Source organism: Lingula anatina, chromosome 9 (assembly GCF_051362555.1).
Source record: "Lingula anatina isolate TDL-2025a chromosome 9, LinAna3.0, whole genome shotgun sequence".
NCBI lineage: Eukaryota > Metazoa > Brachiopoda > Lingulata > Lingulida > Lingulidae > Lingula > Lingula anatina.
Genome location: NC_141775.1, coordinates 737,404 through 755,488, shown reverse-complemented (window position 1 = coordinate 755,488; position 18,085 = coordinate 737,404). Strand labels below are relative to the sequence as shown.

The 18,085-nt window shown below is 40.4% G+C and overlaps 2 protein-coding genes across 4 annotated transcripts; both read left to right on the top strand.

Annotated features, from left to right (window-relative positions):
* Positions 1-2,737: 2,737 nt before the first annotated feature.
* On the top strand, positions 2,738-4,906 carry LOC106171867 (galactose-3-O-sulfotransferase 3). Its single transcript, XM_013552360.2, has 2 exons — positions 2,738-3,119; positions 3,482-4,906. The coding sequence occupies exons 1-2, from the start codon at positions 2,938-2,940 to the stop codon at positions 4,563-4,565; spliced, it is 1,266 nt and encodes a 421-aa protein (XP_013407814.2). The 5' UTR covers positions 2,738-2,937; the 3' UTR covers positions 4,566-4,906.
* Positions 4,907-7,769: 2,863 nt separating this feature from the next.
* Positions 7,770-18,053, top strand: LOC106171875 (ectonucleoside triphosphate diphosphohydrolase 1). Of its 3 annotated transcripts, none has more exons than XM_013552376.2 (7): positions 7,770-7,904; positions 11,537-11,955; positions 14,755-14,944; positions 15,130-15,371; positions 15,947-16,251; positions 16,531-16,696; positions 17,117-18,053. In XM_013552376.2, exons 2-7 carry the CDS (start codon positions 11,610-11,612, stop codon positions 17,296-17,298), a joined length of 1,431 nt encoding a protein of 476 aa, XP_013407830.2. In that variant the 5' UTR covers positions 7,770-7,904; positions 11,537-11,609; the 3' UTR covers positions 17,299-18,053. The 3 variants fall into 3 exon arrangements, with proteins under 3 accessions (XP_013407830.2, XP_086851424.1, XP_013407828.2); XM_086995298.1 differs by having other exon boundaries at positions 7,783-7,971; positions 11,541-11,955; XM_013552374.2 differs by having other exon boundaries at positions 7,783-7,971.
* Positions 18,054-18,085: the final 32 nt, after the last annotated feature.

Here is an 18,085-nt window from a genome sequence, read left to right as displayed (position 1 = left end):
TCGAGTATCTATAAATAGACTTGGAAATCCCCCCTGAACGGTAGGAATCGTAAACATTGTGGAGTGTATTTTTAAATTAGAGGATTAGTGTAGGGTGTGGGATGGGAGTGGTGATTCGATTCGTGTCCTACGGGGGCGGATCGAGGATTATTTGAAGGGGGGGGGGGCGCAGATATGCGAAGCCGACCCCCCCCCTTTGGTGTGTGGTTCGGGCCCCGAAAAACTTTTGGTATTTTAAAGGGAGCACGGTGCCATTTGGTACGGTTTGGAACTATGATTCAGTCAAAATTCTAATTTCAAGAGGGGACCAATGGTGTAAATTTTTTTCAGAAATCGAAGGGGGGGGGGGTTGTCGAGGGGGGTCTTGACCCCCTCCCCCCCCCCCCCCCCCAAATCTGCCACTGCACCCTACATAGCCTATGGTAAAATCTCTCTAGTTTAGGCCTAATACCCTCTGCGAGGGTCACAGATGATTTTTCACAGATATTCACAGACGTACACTAGCTGTAACAGTACGTACATGTAGGCTATATAGGCTACCTGTATGTATAAAGAATTTCACAATTAAACTGATGGTAGGCCTACTAGTTTAATGAAATTTCAAAGTTATTTTTCAGGCCCGTGGCCAGCAATTTGAAAGGGGGTTCGTTTTCTGAAAACAAGTGGACCTTTCACCATAAAATCCTTATGTACTGTACATAGATCAAATTTTACCCAGTGTGGACATTTTCCCAACAAAAAGGGCGCGTGGTTCTTTCGAACTGATCCGCCTGGCTACGGGCCTGGTATTTTAAAAAGCATTGGGCTTCCTATGGAATTGGCGTCGGTGGTATGTATCGATGCGAGTAATGCAAAAATGTACTAGAGGGAAGTATTGGTGCGCCGGGGGAGGTAGGGAGGGGTAGGTAGGCCTATAGGTGCAGGGACGTATCGGTTCGATGAATAAAAGACATGACGCCAATCTTAAATTTTATTATGTTCCACATTTTTACCACTGAGTCCTAAAGTATAAAGTTTCAGAAAAGTTTCCTCCTGAAGCCGTTCAAAGGCAATTCAATCCTCTCTGAAAATACACCGATTGTGTTAGATGTACTACAAGTCACAACCTAATACACAATCAATCAAGACAATCAATGCACGCTTTAAGAAATGTCCAAATGTCTACACATCGTGAAAATTAAAGCTATTTGACTTTTCCAATTCAGACCTAGAAAACGATAAAATTTTTCAAATAAAATACTTGATGTCAACATATCCACTTGAAATACAGGAAATCTGGACAGTCACTTAGATTAAAATTATTTGATACGGAATATGTTTAAACATAAAATCCAGCGACAGGTCGAGCAAAGATTCGTGAGTAAAAAAAAAAAATTAACTTTTTCAGAGGAAAATTCGATTTGAAGGGAAATTCTGACATAAATTTAACAATTCCCAGGTTTGGAGCTTGTGATTAAGAGAGGGAGGCACAGAAAACCAATCTCAGTATCCGTCTCTCCCTCCATCCATCCTCACGAGAGATGGGAATTTGTGTAAGGTGGACCTGAAGACACAGGCCCGTAGCCAGCGATTTCAAGGGGGGGGGGGGGGGGTCCTTTTTATTTTTATTTATTTATTTTAGAAAAAGTTCTACCATGGTACCTTTATGTGCCCAGATCAAATTTGACCAGAATGGACATGTTCCTGGCCAAAAGTTTGTAACGCCCCCCTTAGTGATAAATAAATAAATAAATAAATAAATTCATGTTACCCACCCCAAAGTCCAGGCGCCATGAGTGATGCTGATGTGACAGGAATAGTAGTCCTAGGAATGGATTATCTTCTATCAGGGTGGCAGATTATATAGGGAAAAACGGAAAAAATCCACACAGCCAAATGACTGTCTATTTATCTAGAGACATATCTGTGAATATCTGTGAAAAATCAATCTGTCGCCCTGGTAGAGCGTAGTGATGGATATCCAGGATTCCATTTGGCTAGTACAGGTAAGGGTTAGTTGGAGTGTTGGGGTTATAGTACATGAATGTTACCTGTGCAAAGTAATGGGACACAGATTACGGTTTCTAGCTGACTACCATTTCTGTCACAAAGGTTAAGTCTGTCACAAATACAGTATAGAGGCACTCGCCAAATATGTAACAGCGTGTTAAAGCGATCCTCTGTTTGCCACCAAGTCACCTATGCAAATGAAATGTATACAATATCTAATCATGAGCCAGTATATGGGTATTCTATCTAGGACACCTTTCAAAAGTACGTATCTGCATTATGTTTTTAAATTATATATTAGCATGTTTCTGTAACTGTAACATATGTTTGTTATGTCATAGCCTCTCTGTAAAATCGTGCTAGAGCAAATAAATATAATTATCAAAAATACAATGAAACTAATTCTGGGATTGTCGATAATCACATGAATTACGACCATGTTGGAAATAGTGAAAAGTCCACATCTGTTCAAACAGAACAGTTGCGTAGGATTCTAATGGCGACCTCTCTCTCTCTCTCTTTCTCTCTCTCTCTCTCTCAAGATGTCACTAAAATGGTAAGAAAATCCAATGAACAATAGAATGAAGGGAAGTAAAGATGGCATTCATTTGGTGGAGTCGTATTTTTGCCAAGGGATGCGGCGGTGGATTCACTTGATTTTGCATTAGGTCTCCGTCTTTTTTTTTTTTTTTTTTTTTTTTTTTTTTTTTTTTTTTTTGTAATAAATTTTTATAAAAAGACAAGATTGATACTGGATGTGGTCATAAGTTGTAAGCCAAAAAGATGTTCAAGGTCGGTTTTTGTTGACCTGTAGGTGTAAAATAAAAAATACATTTAGTAAATACAAATAAAAGGTGATGTTGCACTTCAAAGCCAATACCGCCATCAAAAATTGATACCACATGTTTTGAATAGATTATGCGTATTTACTGAGAGACATGGTAAGCGATGGTAAGCGGGCATTTGTTTAGCGAGATTCAGTTAATTAGCACGTGGTTGAAAATGAAGCTGACAGGCGTCGGTTTGACTTCTAGTCGTGCCACGTTTTGGGCTCTATTCTGTTTGTTGACGGTGTACGTCCTATTTGTGTGGCACGTGCTGATAGGCGAACTCCCGGTTGTCATGCAAAGGTGAGTTGAATGTGAAAAAAACAAAACGATAACGGTTTTGTGTCAACTTTTTATCTAGGTTAAATCCTTTACGTTCTGATCGCAACATTGAGAATGTGTACATTTGGATAATTAAATAAGTTTCTCTCTTTCTCTCTCTCTCTCTCTCTCTCTCTCTCTCTCACACACACACACACACACACACACACACACACACACACACACACTGCAAGTAAACAGATTTCGGTGGACTTTTCCTCTTTTGTTCAGAAACGTTAACTTGGCATTTTTCGGCATTGGCTAAATGACACAAATTTCAAATATTGACCAACGATATTGTACATCATGATTTCTAAAAACAGCTGATTTCATTAACATTACAGATTTCAGAAGGTGGATAATGGAGCTCTGGCCGCCAAACGAACATTGTATAAAAAGTCTGGCATAATGGAGATTTGGAAAACATCGTCCACAGAGGAAATGTGCAGGCCAAAGAAACACGTCCTTTTCGTCAAAGTTCCCAAATGTGGCAGCTCCACTCTTTCTAGCATCTTCTTGAGGTACGGCTTTCGATACAGCCTGGATGTGGCGCTTCCTTTGAACAATGAATTCAATTTGAATTCCCTTTTGAACAGCCTTAACAGCAGCGCTGAAAAACGTGATATATTTGCCAGCCACGTGACATATGATGTCATCAAACAGCATAAGCATCTCATACCAAAAAATGCTTTATATATAACAATTATCAGAGAACCACTTGGCGCTTTCAAGTCCTTTTTTAACTTCCGTCATAAGGGATCCGATTTTGGCATCGAAGGTGAAGATCAAATTAGGAATTTTTTTGCAAACTCAACTCTGTATTCCTCGCCCGCATCTAGCAAATTTTGGAACCGGATGGTACGTTACCTTGGTTACAAACCACCGCCTAGCAACAGTAGCCAAGAAGCCGAGAAGGCGGCGCTGCAATATGTGCGCCTTCTGGATCGAGAATTCGACTTTGTCGTCATTCTAGAATATTTTGAGGAAAGCCTGATACTGCTGAGGCGAATGTTGTGTTGGGCAACACATGATATGCTTTACACCCAACAAAAACCCGGATCTTCGTTTTCAGAGTACTATAAGTCGTCCCACACTGCTAATCCGGTAGTGGTCCAGAAACACAGAGAACTCAGTTATGCCGACTATATCTTATATGACTACTTCAAGCTCAAGACTGAAAAATTGATTGAAAGCCAGGATGACGACTTTTTTAACGAAGTCCGCAATTTTAAAACAGTTAATGGAAAAGTGACACGGTTTTGTCAGAACAAGACTGCTAGAAATCGAGACGAAACTTTGAAAATGGCGCCAACACGGTGGAGCAGCGGCTTTACCCTGAGAAGGGAATACTGCCACCTGCTGGCTATAGATGCTAACAGATATTCTATACTCTTGAAAAAAGGAAAATTTCTAGAATTTAGACTTTAAGGAAACACCAAGGGGCAGTGGTAACATGTTGGCAAAATTCACTAACCACACCAGGTGACCAAGTCATTATATACATCTTATCAGGCAGGGGGGTCTTTGAAGAGTCTGTTTTCTACTTTCTCTCACTCTCTCCTTTACCACACCATCATATGAGAGGAGGTCAGTAGTTTCATGGTGGGTGTATGTTTTGACTTCCATGATTTTGGGCACAAATTATTGATGGACATTTGGTACTATATGCGTTTTTTTTTTAAATAAAGTAACTGATTTTGTATTCGTGATTTATAAAACGATTTACTGGTATTTTCCATTAACGTCAGAATTGGTTGTGCAAGTGCATTGGTCACTAAGTCAGCAATAATTACCAGATCATTGATAAAGCACGACACGGATTTGCAAATTCACAAGTCGGAAAATTAACAGTTCCACATTTATAAATTTCTTAACCAACACCAAGTTTCTAGTTGTGCCATATGTAAGTGCCTGTTCAGCCCAGGTTGCCTAGGCAACCCAATAACGCGTTTCGCAGTACCGATCTTCTTCGTTTCGGGCGTAGGTGTACATCGCGACCCTGTAGCGTACTGCTCATTAGAGAAGAGCGCGTAAGCAGCAGTAACACTAATAATAGGTTGATATCCCCCTCCTCTTTCATTAACCCCTGAAGTCAAAATCCGCAGAAAATGGCTGCAAATTACTAAATATCAGAAACTATCATTTTATTCATTTTAGGGCTATGAAAATGTCGTTCTCCATTAATAACTCAAATGACAAGATGGAAATGGCTGCGTCATTACCTTACTGTCTCTCGTTCAAACAGTAAATCAATATACCTGAGTAAATACAAAAACAACTCAAACAGATTCATGAAAATTGTTTCTTGCTAATTACACCTTAGCACAGGGGATATAATTGGTTATTGATGATTGCATTTTTTTACGATTAAAAGGCGAACTCAACTGTTTTCCGAGGCATGAGGGGGCTTATTAAGTGGTAACCTAGAAGGACCTCTCAGAAGACACCCCTACCTTTACTAAAGTGCCACTTTTTTGTAGCACGAACGTGTGTGAGCTAACGGCAGGCTATTACATCAACATCAGTACAGTCACATTGACACTGATGTACTGAACTGAGATATGAGATGTACTGAGATAATAAATTTAATGCTGTACTAATCACGACATTTGGCGATAAACGCGGAATTTGTTGAAATATTCAGTGAGTCACAATCAAATATTTATAAATCAAGGTAAAAGTTTTGCATAACGGCTGCATCATGGACGCTAAACACCCGCGTAATTTTCGAAGCTGCCACAAGAAATGTTATTTTATGGTCCGCTTCAATGATAACAAGACATTTAACTGATATTAAAGTTAGATTCATACTTCATTTTCACGAAATGTTGACAGGTTTATTTCAGCTTCACTTCCTAAAGGTTTTAGGCTGTGTTCAGAATAGAAGTTATCACACTGCATGTAGCAGGATTGGTCTATCTCAGCGGGGATTCTTGCTTAGGAGCAGTCAATTTAATCAGCTTAATCGTCTGCCCCCCCCCCCCCCTTTGCACAGCAACATGAACACGTCATGGAACACAAAGTTTTCCTGACTTCACCCAAGAACTTCAAGTTAACGAGGAGGCGTACCAGCTACAGACAGCTGATTGCATTTATCATCCTGTGCATGGCGATATCGGTGTATTCAGTTCAAAATTAGGGATTTTGGATGGGAAAAATGCACGATTTCTCTTGTGTGTATGTATGTATGTATGACAAATATAATGCACTGCTACCCTCATCGATTGCAATCGTTCAATGGCATGCTAATGTAGGCCCTATATACCAGCGTAACGAAACTGAAGGTCCGTGCAAAAGTAAGTTCGACCTCTATTGAATTATAATGGTTAGGGTTAGCCTGACCTAAGCGGGTCAAAATCTAGGGCGAGGCTTACCTGTACAAATGAATGGGAAGCGGACACTCTATCATGGGGGAATTTCTGGTACATGACACCGGACTCGTGGGCAGAGCATACAATAATAAGTACAGGGCAATGCTATACGTACCCTTGGGATACATGTGTCTGTGTCCTGATCTCGAGTGACCGTAAGGAAACCAAAGCCTGGGTTCCCATTCCTAGATAGATCTAACAAAACGACCCATCTCAAAGGGGTTTCTCGCTAAATTGCTTTCAGCTTAAGCGGCTTAGATGTCTGACACGCCTACTGAAGCTGCTAAACGGTAATTAATTACCCACTAGCAGCTTCAGTAGGCGTGACAGACATCTAAGCCGCTTAAGTTGATTGAACTTTAGCGAGACTCCCCTTGGGGATAGATCGGTCCACAGTTAGTACGATAGGGTCTGGGAATGGGCCCTCATAAAAGATGTCAAGACTCACTCAGTCGTAAAGGGCTAGAAATTCTCAGACCGGTACCGTAGTTTACCCGTGAATGCAGAACGCAGAGGACCATACTGTGCTACTCTCTGACGACAGGGTGCGCTAGTAGTAGTAGTAGTCCGTTACAAAAATGTTCAAGAGCACAGTGTGATTTTGTATAGTATTATGTTGGTGCCCTGATATCAGACGCTGTGCTACCTAATAAAAGATGATATTTAATTTAAAATGGATTTTCGGCTTGCAGTATATATACCGTCCATGTTCTATGTAGAGATTGTGATCAATGCAAGCAAGATATAAACAGTCAGCTAAAAATACATAACTTAGGGTACTGGTAGACTGTACAGATCTAAAATATAAAACTTTTTTACCTGACCCTTATTTCTATTATAGAAAATGACCAGTAAATTATGATTCTCCCTGATCAGTACAACATCCACCCGCCCTTTATGAAGTAGCTGGATGTCGATTCGCTTGACAATCGTCAAGTTTAAATAACTCGATTTTTTAAATCTTTATTTCGATTATATAACCGTATCGCAATGTAGACAAGGGTTAGCTTAGGCCTAGGAGAAAACAGACACAGTATTCTGCCATCGCAGTTCACTTTTAAGTTCGACTGACTCTGACATTGTGGTTGAAACGAAAGACATAAACCCTCTGATCTCAGGAGCCTCTAAAATGACCAACAAATCCCATACAACTACATGTATTTTGTAACAGACTACTAGCTAGCGCACCCTGTCGTCAGAGAGTAGATGTGAAAGGTGGTTCTTCTCGGGGCCCTATTACATAACATGGAGAACAAATGGATTTGCGCACTTCAATTGTGCTTGTTTACTGAATCGCCTGACATGGCACTGTCATGTAACAGGGGCTCGTGTCGGCCAGCGTGCACCTGGTACTGAGACAATGAAGTGACCTGCGTCCACACTGTGGGCTATGTCAGTAAGTAAGCCAGGAGTCAGTAAGCTAACAATATACGGTGCGTGTTGGGTTCCTGTAGTGAGATACGGTAAGTTTCGTGTTTCATATTGAGACACGGCATAAGTTTTCATATTCTGTATTGAGACACGGTAAGTTTCGATGTTTCGTAGTGAGATAAGTTTTGTGTTCCGTTGTGAGAGACGGTATTATAAGTTTTCGTGTTCCGTTGTCAGACATGGAAAAATGCAATAGAGAAGAGTAAGTCGATTCTATAAATTGAAGTAATCTTAATAATGGTGCCATTCAGAATAGAAGATCCGAGTATCAACTGATCCAAGGATCAAATATGGCGGACCCTACATGAAAAGAAGACCGTTTAATCCTGAAACGGTCTCTCCGCCTCTCACACGCCTCCCCAGGGGTACAGTAATTAAATCTCGGCTCCATTCGACCAGACGCGTGGGGATGCGTGTGAGAGGCGTATAACACCATATATTCTACGAGCTCATCCTTTAGATGGAAGATAACTAATTAAGCCATTACCTACGGAGCTTTGTTAGTATCATATTAACTTTTTTTTATTTTCATTTAAGTTTTATTTTATGGAATTTTCACCGCGGTGGTAATTCCTGGCCATCTCGGCCCGGGTGATGAATAGTTAATGAGAACCTTACATTTGCCAGATGCCGTCACGGTGCATACTATTGTTACATACACACAAGGTTGGAGGATCTGTTCGTGGGGCCACTGCCGTTAACTTAGGTTTCCCATCTATATTTACCACCTATATAATTAAAGTCCCGCTTGCAGTTTTATGCAAAGGGAATCCCATTGTAATTACTAAATACTTAAAGCAATAATAACTCTTTGTTTCGGCCAAAAAATGAATTTTCCTGGAGTAAACAACAATTTTCCCATACTTACCAATGGTTAATGAATCCATTTTTACATTCAAAGTTAGTCCCTGGTTTTTTTCTAAAAAGTTTGGTTTTTTGTTAAAATCTCTTAAGAGATTTTAACAGAGTATAGCCATCAATGGAGGTCACGTGGTCTAAAGACAAGTTCAGATATCAGAATAAAAGCTATAACTGCTGTTTTTGTGGTAAAACAGAATAAATTATATTTCTATGAGTTATTCACAAGGTTTTTATTGTGAAATATAGATCTCATACGAAGAGTTATTATCCCTTTAATGTTATTTTTGGACAATGTATTTTTAAATATTCGTGTGATGTGTTTGCCCATAGATCTTATCTTAATAGATGTAATCTCGGTTTCTTCGGAGAGGTTTCTTTCTACCAATATCCCCAATAATACGCAAGTTATTATAAAGGGAAAAACGACGTACAACATTGCAGCATTTCGGTGGTTTTTAATCTATTCGAATACTGCCCGCTTCCTCCACATTCCTGGGATGATTGGCACATAGACCGGTTAAACCGCGTGCATGTGCATGTGCTTGTCTTAATCAACTTCCTTCCCAGACATCTGGTAAATTTTGGATTCGCATATACTACATGTATGCATCACCCGGGCCGAGATGGCCAGGAATTACCACCGCGGTGAAAATTATTTTCCACCGCGGTGAAAATTATTTTCCACCGCGGTGAAAATTATTTTCCACCGCGGTGAAAATTATTTTCCACCGCGGTGAAAATTATTTTCCACCGCGGTGTAAATTATTTTCACCGCGGTGAAAATAATTTTCACCGCGGTGAAAATTCCATAAAATAAAACTTAAATGAAAATAAAAAAAAGTTAATATGATACTAACAAAGCTCCGTAATTACCACCCTTCAAATTTGCTTGACAGAATTTAAATTGTATCCTGTACATTTCAACGACAGAAATATAAGTGTTAATTACCTCGCTTACATTTTGCTCAGATGTCTAATAACGAAGGTAAAACTGCAATCTTTCATGCAAAACTTGTCCAATGCTGGTTTTGTCCGCTTCCCAATATTAAAATTGAATGTATAGCCATATTGCAGTATAAGGATGGTTTTGTGAAAAGAGAAAAATGAATGAATTTCTAGCTTCCGATATATTCCAGACGTTTTATTAACCAAATATGTAGGTCAGACAGTACATTGTGCTGTTATATAACACCATATTACAAACATAAGGCTAGGATATGTACGGAAAGGGCCAGTGAGTGGAAAATAGTCGAGAAGAAAACACCGAAAACAAAAAAATTTTATCTTGAGTCCCGTCAGTGATTTGCATAATTCTATAACTTGAACCAGTATATATTGTTTATCTTCTATACAAATTAAATTCCCCTTCAAATTGGAACAAAATCAAAAGTAATAAAAAAGTAATCCTACACGCTCATTGTATCTTTGTAGTGCACTAAGCCGTAAATGAATAAGAGTAAAAATTAGCTAGAATGGCTAGTGAGAATTGGAGTTTTTAGTTAGGGTTTCTCTAGGTAAGATTAAGAGTGCATTCCCATAGATTTAGATCGATCCAGAGATTAAGATTTAGATCGACCTAACTCCCTGGGGGTTCACGCTAAATTGCAGTCAGCCGTGCGCGCACAATAGTTAATTACCCCTTACAGCTTTTAGTAGGCGGGACAGACGCTTAAGCCGGCTAAGCTGACAGTAATCTAGTGAGACTCTCCACAGGGATAGATCGATCTAAAATCTATGGGAATGGGGTCGTAGTCTTAGTAAGTTATTAGGGCAAACCGAACTGTTTTTTTTTTTTTTTTTTTTTTTTTTTGCCAGTAGTTGACCATTGAAGGTTTTCCCTGCTACATTTTATTTAGGGCACTCTCTGCTTATTGGTCCTTTTTTTTTTTTTGCAATTTAGGCAGATGCAGACCCATGCCACAATAAAACGACGCCTTAACAGACACGATATTCGTGAACTTACGTGCTCGGTGTTTAAAATTACCTTTAACTGTTAAAACTGTTGGTTCAACCTGCTGATTAAGAATATTGTATTGTAACATGGGGGAGAGTGGAAAAAACATCACAGAAAAAACGAGCGTTTTAGGCCGACGGTCTCTAAATTCCTTCTCATGAGTTTCGGCAAGAACCGATTTCATTGAGGCCTGTGTAAACTGGCCTCGGTACGCAAAAATATCACTGACTATGCCCACTTATGTCGTGTATCGCCGGTTCAGCAAAACAAACCAGAGCCAGTGTAAGATTACCATAACATTTCCTTATCCTATCTTTTCCACAGTAAGACTTCCTTTCTACGAACTCCGCATTTCATTGTTTATATTGAGCCTTAACATTCGCCAGGGTTGGGCTAGCGACAGATGTTTGGTTACGCTCCCGTGCTACCGAGGTTCAGCTGATATGTCAAGAATGTAGCAGAATGATACATAAAAACAAAGCATCGAGTAATAAGATTCAGAGATGAGATGCCTATAACTGCTTTGATTTTCAGATACACCGTGTCTGATATGTAGGTAAAGCCATAAATTCTCGTCAGAGTCGCCGTCCATCGAGCGACGCAGATTTACACAGAAAGAACGCGAAGGGCTTTAAGGACTTTACCCAAGTTGTAATACATGTATGTGAGCAATGTTGAGGTTACAATTAAACTTTGGCTACATCAGTCTTCACTCTCATAGCACGCCTGCCGTTATGTGTGATGAACTTTGTAGCATGTTCTGATTCTGCTTCTGATTCTAGCCAGAGAGGTGACTGCCAACGGCCTGGGTACTGTTCCCATCGACCTAGCCAGAGCCTCCACTCTTAGCTCCCAATGGACGGGTTACAAGTCCTATCCGCGTTGTGCCTGATTACCTGTCTTCTTCAACGGACCTCCCCGGCGCCCTCCACCTCCTCCTCCACCCCTGGATTAACCCATGGCATCGTGATAGACGCCGGCAGCTCTGGAAGCCGAGTGCGAGTCTACAGCGTTCAGTACGAGGACTCCTTGCCCCGAGTGGTGGAGATAGGAAATCTTCGAGTGAAGCCGGGTCTTGCCGAGTTCGCCACCAGGTTGACGGAGGTGGCAGAATACCTGAGGCCGCTGCTTCTCAGGGCGCAAGAACTGGTCCCCCGGGCCCAATGGCCCACAACGCCGATATACCTGATGTCTACAGCCGGTAAGGACGGTTAATTACGCCTCGTTACGGTTTGCTGCTTATATACTTAGTGCTTTACCTCGAAACAATTTTGAATAACTGTCAGTCAATACACATCGTCAACGCAGAATTTGCCTTTTTTAAACATTGTCAAGTTAAAGCTGCATAGATATACTATACCGCTTTAATACAGTTAACCGACTGCAAGCACTTGCCAACGCAGCTGGTAAGTGTCAATTGATTTCTTAAGCGTTGTGTACTTTATTTTGAATGCCAAATGGTAGATGCTCAATGGATTAAGTCAGTGACCTTTCCCTTATTGATTAACTCTCTCTCTTTCTCTCTCTCTCTCTCTCTCTCTCTCTCTCTCTCTCTCCACTAACCTTAGAATTCAATACACCATGGTCTTTCTCTTTCTCTCTCTGCCCCACCCCCCATCTCTCTCTCTCTCTCTCTCTCTCTCTCTCTTGTCATCTTCAATTTATCTCCAGCCGTTTCTCTCATCTGATGCATACAGTCATTAATAAAAGTGATTGACTTGTTTTCGTTCCGCACGTGTAAGGTATTTGCATAGTTCTATCGTTAAATCAGTAAACAACATATCTGGCATATCTTGGTTTATCAAGCGAATAGAAAGCTCATTTAATTAAGGTAGGGTCTAATTATTAATAACCTATATGTATGAATAAGCTATATTGTGAGCAATATGTATGAAGTAGTTAGCTTACATGTATTTTGGTAATTGAATGATCTAAAGTAGTTATACTTATTTAAGCTTATGTGCACAATTTATTTAAAACTTTAGTTAAGAGAGCTTGTAAAATGTAACTGTACACATTTTAATGCTCAATAAATTATTATTATTATTAAAATCAGAAAAATAGCGATGGTGATGGGATGATATTCTCCGACCACAGGGTGCACCAGTGGTCTGTTGCAAAATTATTGCATTCAGTTTATAAACTATTTTGGAAGTCCCTATAATATCAGAGGGCAAGAGGATGGGGGTGGTATAGTGTTTCTGCTTTCTGCGTTCAGGAAAGTTGTTAAAAGCTTCCACGCACTCTCGCTGCCGCCTTTGATCATATGCGCTGGTGGCCAGTTTGAAGTCTATTTTCAAACACGGCCATGCTGCCCAGATGCCCAACTCGGTATGTGTATATACGTGTTCTGAGGTGGAACAAAAACCTGGGGGCAAGATGGTCAAGTGGCACGCAGTGGTGGATGGAGGGAACGGCACAGAGGCATGTGTGAACCCTTGGCGTCTGAAATACTCCCTTCTCCCCACCCCACCCCCAAAATGTACGCGCGTACCGGTATAACGAGCGAAAGGAAAAACAACTAATTAACGTACTGTTCCATACTATAGTGTCGTACATATTAAAGTAAAAATGGCGTCGTCTATTGTTGTATATTCTTAGGGCAAATTGTTGTGCCCCCCCCCCCAGTATTCCCCCCCCCCCAGTACTGCCCCCTGAGTTAACTTCACCAGTGACAGAGAAGAGTAGTTAGTCCTTGAACCAATATGTCTGGGACCCAAGGCCAAGAAAAAAGACAGCTGATTGCTGCCCGCATGTGTGCAAATTAGAGATCTCATTTCTTCCTCCTCGTCAATCTTCTTGGTGTGGACATATTGTTTTACACCGGTGTGTCACTGTTCTATTTAATGAGTACCTTCAACACGTTGCCTTCACACATCGTGTGAGATACTAAGAAGCAATGCAGAGCGTAGGTATATACCAGTACGCTTTAAGAGCTCTTCTGAGAAATACAATTGCAGCACGGGTTTTTATTCCGTTTCACAAGCTCGCTTCTCACTGTTTTAGTATCTTTTATGTTCATTAATTGGCACTGAAAAGCTCGGGATCTTCGTGTAATAGCCATACAGGCTGTTAAAACTTTAGAAAATGGCAATCTCGCAGAGTGTATTTCGGTACAGAAACTATCGCTAAAATATACCGCTCAATGTGAATATGAACCTGAAGTTGTGTAATTGGTATTACGCCAAATTATCATCTTTTATCTACACTGAGTAAAAATATAAACGCTCAACGTCATATATTAATTAAATCATGCAAAGTGAATTTTGTTCTTCAACGTGATACAGATTAATTACTGTCCGTAGTGTCCGAAGCAACAGTAAGATTACTATCCGTACTGTTAATACTGCCTGTAGCCTATTACATGTTACATAAATAATTAACATGGGGCGTTCATATTTTCACTCAATGTACGTTATACTACATAGTCTTCATGTAGCAAAAACCATGTGCTGATTTCCTGTGCTATTTCCGCGCCGTTAATAATAAAAGTGGGGAATTCGTTTATCAAAGCTTGTAAGCCCCTATTATACTGTATCAATGATTTATGTGTGTTATTGTCAAAAAATGTCGATAATTATGAAAGTGTTGTACAAAACCAGGTTAAGGCGCGAAAGCTTGTGTCGAAATATTCTCTCAGAGAAGAGAATATTTTGAATGAGGCATGTCGTGGACAATCGACAATCATGTAAAAAATATCCGAACTATTTTTCAATATCAATTCGTCCCCTCTAAACAAACATGTGCATCATCAATTTGCACTTGAGATATTAAACAAGTGACGATCATTAGCAAGGTGGATGCATAACAGCTGCAAGCACCAACTTTTTATGAAATACAGAGTATAATTATCAGCCCCTTCCCCCTCCCTCTCTCTCTCTCCCTCTGTGTGTGTGTGTGCGTGTGGTCATCTTTACTTCTCCCTTAAACATGTAAAGGATTTGAATGTGATAATTCTACAAAGTTTTATTTCCTTATTTCAATCTACTTCTCATTCCAGGTCTTAGGCTTGTTGATGCGGCACAGTCAAGTCAGCTCTTCACTGAAGTCCGCGGCATATTTTCCAACAAGACGGCCTGCCCGTTCCTCTTCCAGCATCGAGACCAGGCACGTGTCCTCTCGGGGGAGGAGGAGGGCGTCTACACGTGGATCACCGTCAACTATCTCAGGGAATACTTCGGCAAAGGAAGGTAAGAAGTGATGGTTGATGAGGATTCGTGAAAATTGGGTACATGTAGGTAGTATTATATGAATATCTCGTATTATTAAAGTACTGTGCAAACAAACAAACAAACAAACAATAAATAAATAAATAAATAAATAAATAAATAAATAAATAAATAAATAAATAAAGTCACTTTTTTCCCTCCTACAGACCATACAGTGACACCCACGGTATTCTAGAGATGGGTGGGGCCTCCACACAGATTGCCTTCATCCCGACCACGCCCATCCTGGCCAACAAATTCTACGTGTCCATGGCGGGCGAGAAGTATCCACTGTACGCCCACAGTTACTTGTACTTCGGGGCCAACTACATGGATATCAGGGTGAAGGCATTCCTGGCCGCTGAATCTCCGGGCTCTACAGAACTGGAGGACCCCTGTATGCTGACAGGTTAGTGGTTTCTGTGTGCAAGGAGTTTTATACTGAAAAAAGTGGCAGAAAGGCCGGTAAAGATGTCTATTTTACTGACTTAAATACGGGAATCTTATTATGTAGCCTTAGTAGTGCTTAAATTGACATTTTGTTTCTCTAAACAGTCTTACTGTTAACAGTGAAGCACACACGGGCGTGCGGAGAGAGAGATTGCGATAGTTGAGACCCAATGGATGTGATGTGATGGATGTCCTGGGGTGAGCAGATTGGATGTTTGCGTTGTTCATAACGTCAAATCTCGCCCTTTTGTGCGAAAAGGATCCACTCTGAAATAAAATTTGATGTGTTTTCTCAGCCATTTTTCACGCTGGGTCAACCAAGGTCCCTGTTCTTCATAAAAAGAGCCCTCCATTTGAAAATTGATGCTTACAGGTATGAGGAATGGCCTTTTTTTTTGCATAATTCAATCCCTGTTGGACTTTATGGATTATCTTCTTGAGTCTTTTCTTATAAACGTCTAATCCCCTGATTAAAGGACATTCTCTTTTAATGCATTTTAAACTTTAATTTGAACCTTGACCTTTCTTTTCAAGGCGACGTAAAACATCAACCAGCCCCTAACAGAACGGACACAGATTCTCTTCAGTTCATTGGTACGGGTAACAGCACTGCCTGTGAGGCCATCTTGGAGACGTTCCAGCGCCAAACACCAACAGAATTTTGTTATCCAAAACCATGCGCCATTGGCGACATCTATCAGCCGGTTTTGCCTGAACACATGTTATTTACGGCTGTCTCCGCTTACGTTTATGCACCAGCGGCTTTAGGTGCCTTGGAAGACGATCGGACGCTCACACCGCGGATATTGCGGGAAAAGGCACTGTTGTATACACAAAAAGTAAGGAGAAAAGTTCAAATTTATATTGATATATTCTTGTCTCCCATAAGCCCAATTTGGAGCCTCTGCAACTTTTTTCCTGCCATTCCTGCTACAAGTTTCAATTTGAAAGTAAAGATGAACGATAAAAATCGTTTCAGAAGGCCTGTTGCTTATAGTTATTTTATGCCCTATTTCAAAAAGATTGTGTAATCACATTACTGTATTTCTGCGTTTCGTGATTTGTGGGGAAAAAAACACATGCGTCTAGTTTTATTTCGATATCTTGCACTTTTGAAGAATCTGACAGAAGCCATTGAGCAAATAGGGGAAAGCAGACGACAGTACGCTTCGGCCTACGCCATGATGGGCCTTTACCTCCCCATGTTACTGCAAAGATCGTACGGTTTCCATAGCGACAGCACCCAGGTGATAGCAACCAATGACGTCGACGGAAAAGGAATTGGTGAGTGTTTTCTTTCCTTAGTTTGCGAAGTTAAAGTCACTCGCTAAGCCATTTCCTCCGCGTAGAGAAAGAGGGCTGGGGGAGGGGGGCGGCAAAGGTCAGGGACCAAGATGAAGAGGTAAAGAACGGAATTGTTGCAGCAGGCCATTCCTGTATAGGAAATGTTTTTTTCAAGAGGAGATATCTGGTTTGGAAAAATATGTTCTCTTTCACAAATCGTTCAAATGTCACGACGGGGCTTCGGTTTGGATGAGAATGAGAGCCTTATGCTTTGTACCAGCTCAAGCAACTGTCTGCAGTTTTTGATCATTGAATGTTAAATCCGTTACTCCTTGTTTTTTAACACGTTGCGCATCAGCAAATATGGGCCTACTTTGCTAGTTGCTGGTTCTGTAATCTAGCCTGCTTCTTACACTTCAGCATGGACATTGGGGGCACTCCTTTATGAACTTGAATCAGGAATGTTAACCTCCTCACGTCCGACCGGCAATCCAGATCCATGTAATGCATCCGGTAGGACTTCACGTCACCTGTCAGCGCTATATACAGCCCTGATGGTAGTGCTGCAAGGCATTTGTTTACAATTCCTGGTCCGTCTCTAGTCTCTTGTAATAATTGGCGACTCCAGCGCATAGGAATAGTTAAGGATAACAAACAGATTTTGTTTTTTTCGAGGTTAATTTAGTTTGGTAGTCAAGAAAAGCAGAGAAGATTTGTACTTTCCTGTAAGACATCTAAAGTTGATATAGTTTCATTCGTTATCAATATGCGCGTCATGTAAAGGCTGATGTAGGCATGGTTTTACGTTATACCGAATACAGTGACGTCACAATATCACGTGTTTGTAAAACACGAGCTTAATTTTTTTAATTCTCTATAGGTTTGTATAATAATATAGTGTTGAAACCAAGCGTTTTTTTAACACGTTATACAGTTTACTTTGTCCTATGTACATGTACTTCGGCATAATTGAGAAGTTATTGCGTTTGTCTTTCATTTTGTTTACATGTACCTTGATGAAATGATTGGTCGGTATCTATTTACACAGTTGGCGTCTCATATTTTCTGATTAGAGTAGATGACAGCTTAACCTGTGTATATCGATAATTAATGCATTGTAATATAGACACCTCAGATGTTCCATAAATGAGCCTACCTCTAAGAATAACTGCGTAAGATCTGGATTGAAATGATTGATTTATAATTCCCGATATGTTTCATTGTAATTATTGTATTTTTGGCATTCATAGCTAGTAATATTTACATGGAGGAAGCATTAGTAAGTACCGGTAGAACCTTTCACTATGTTAAGTGTTCCTTCTAGAGTAAAAAACGCACATGTTTATTTACTTTTTTATTCTGGTAAAACGTCTCATTTTCTGATTTACT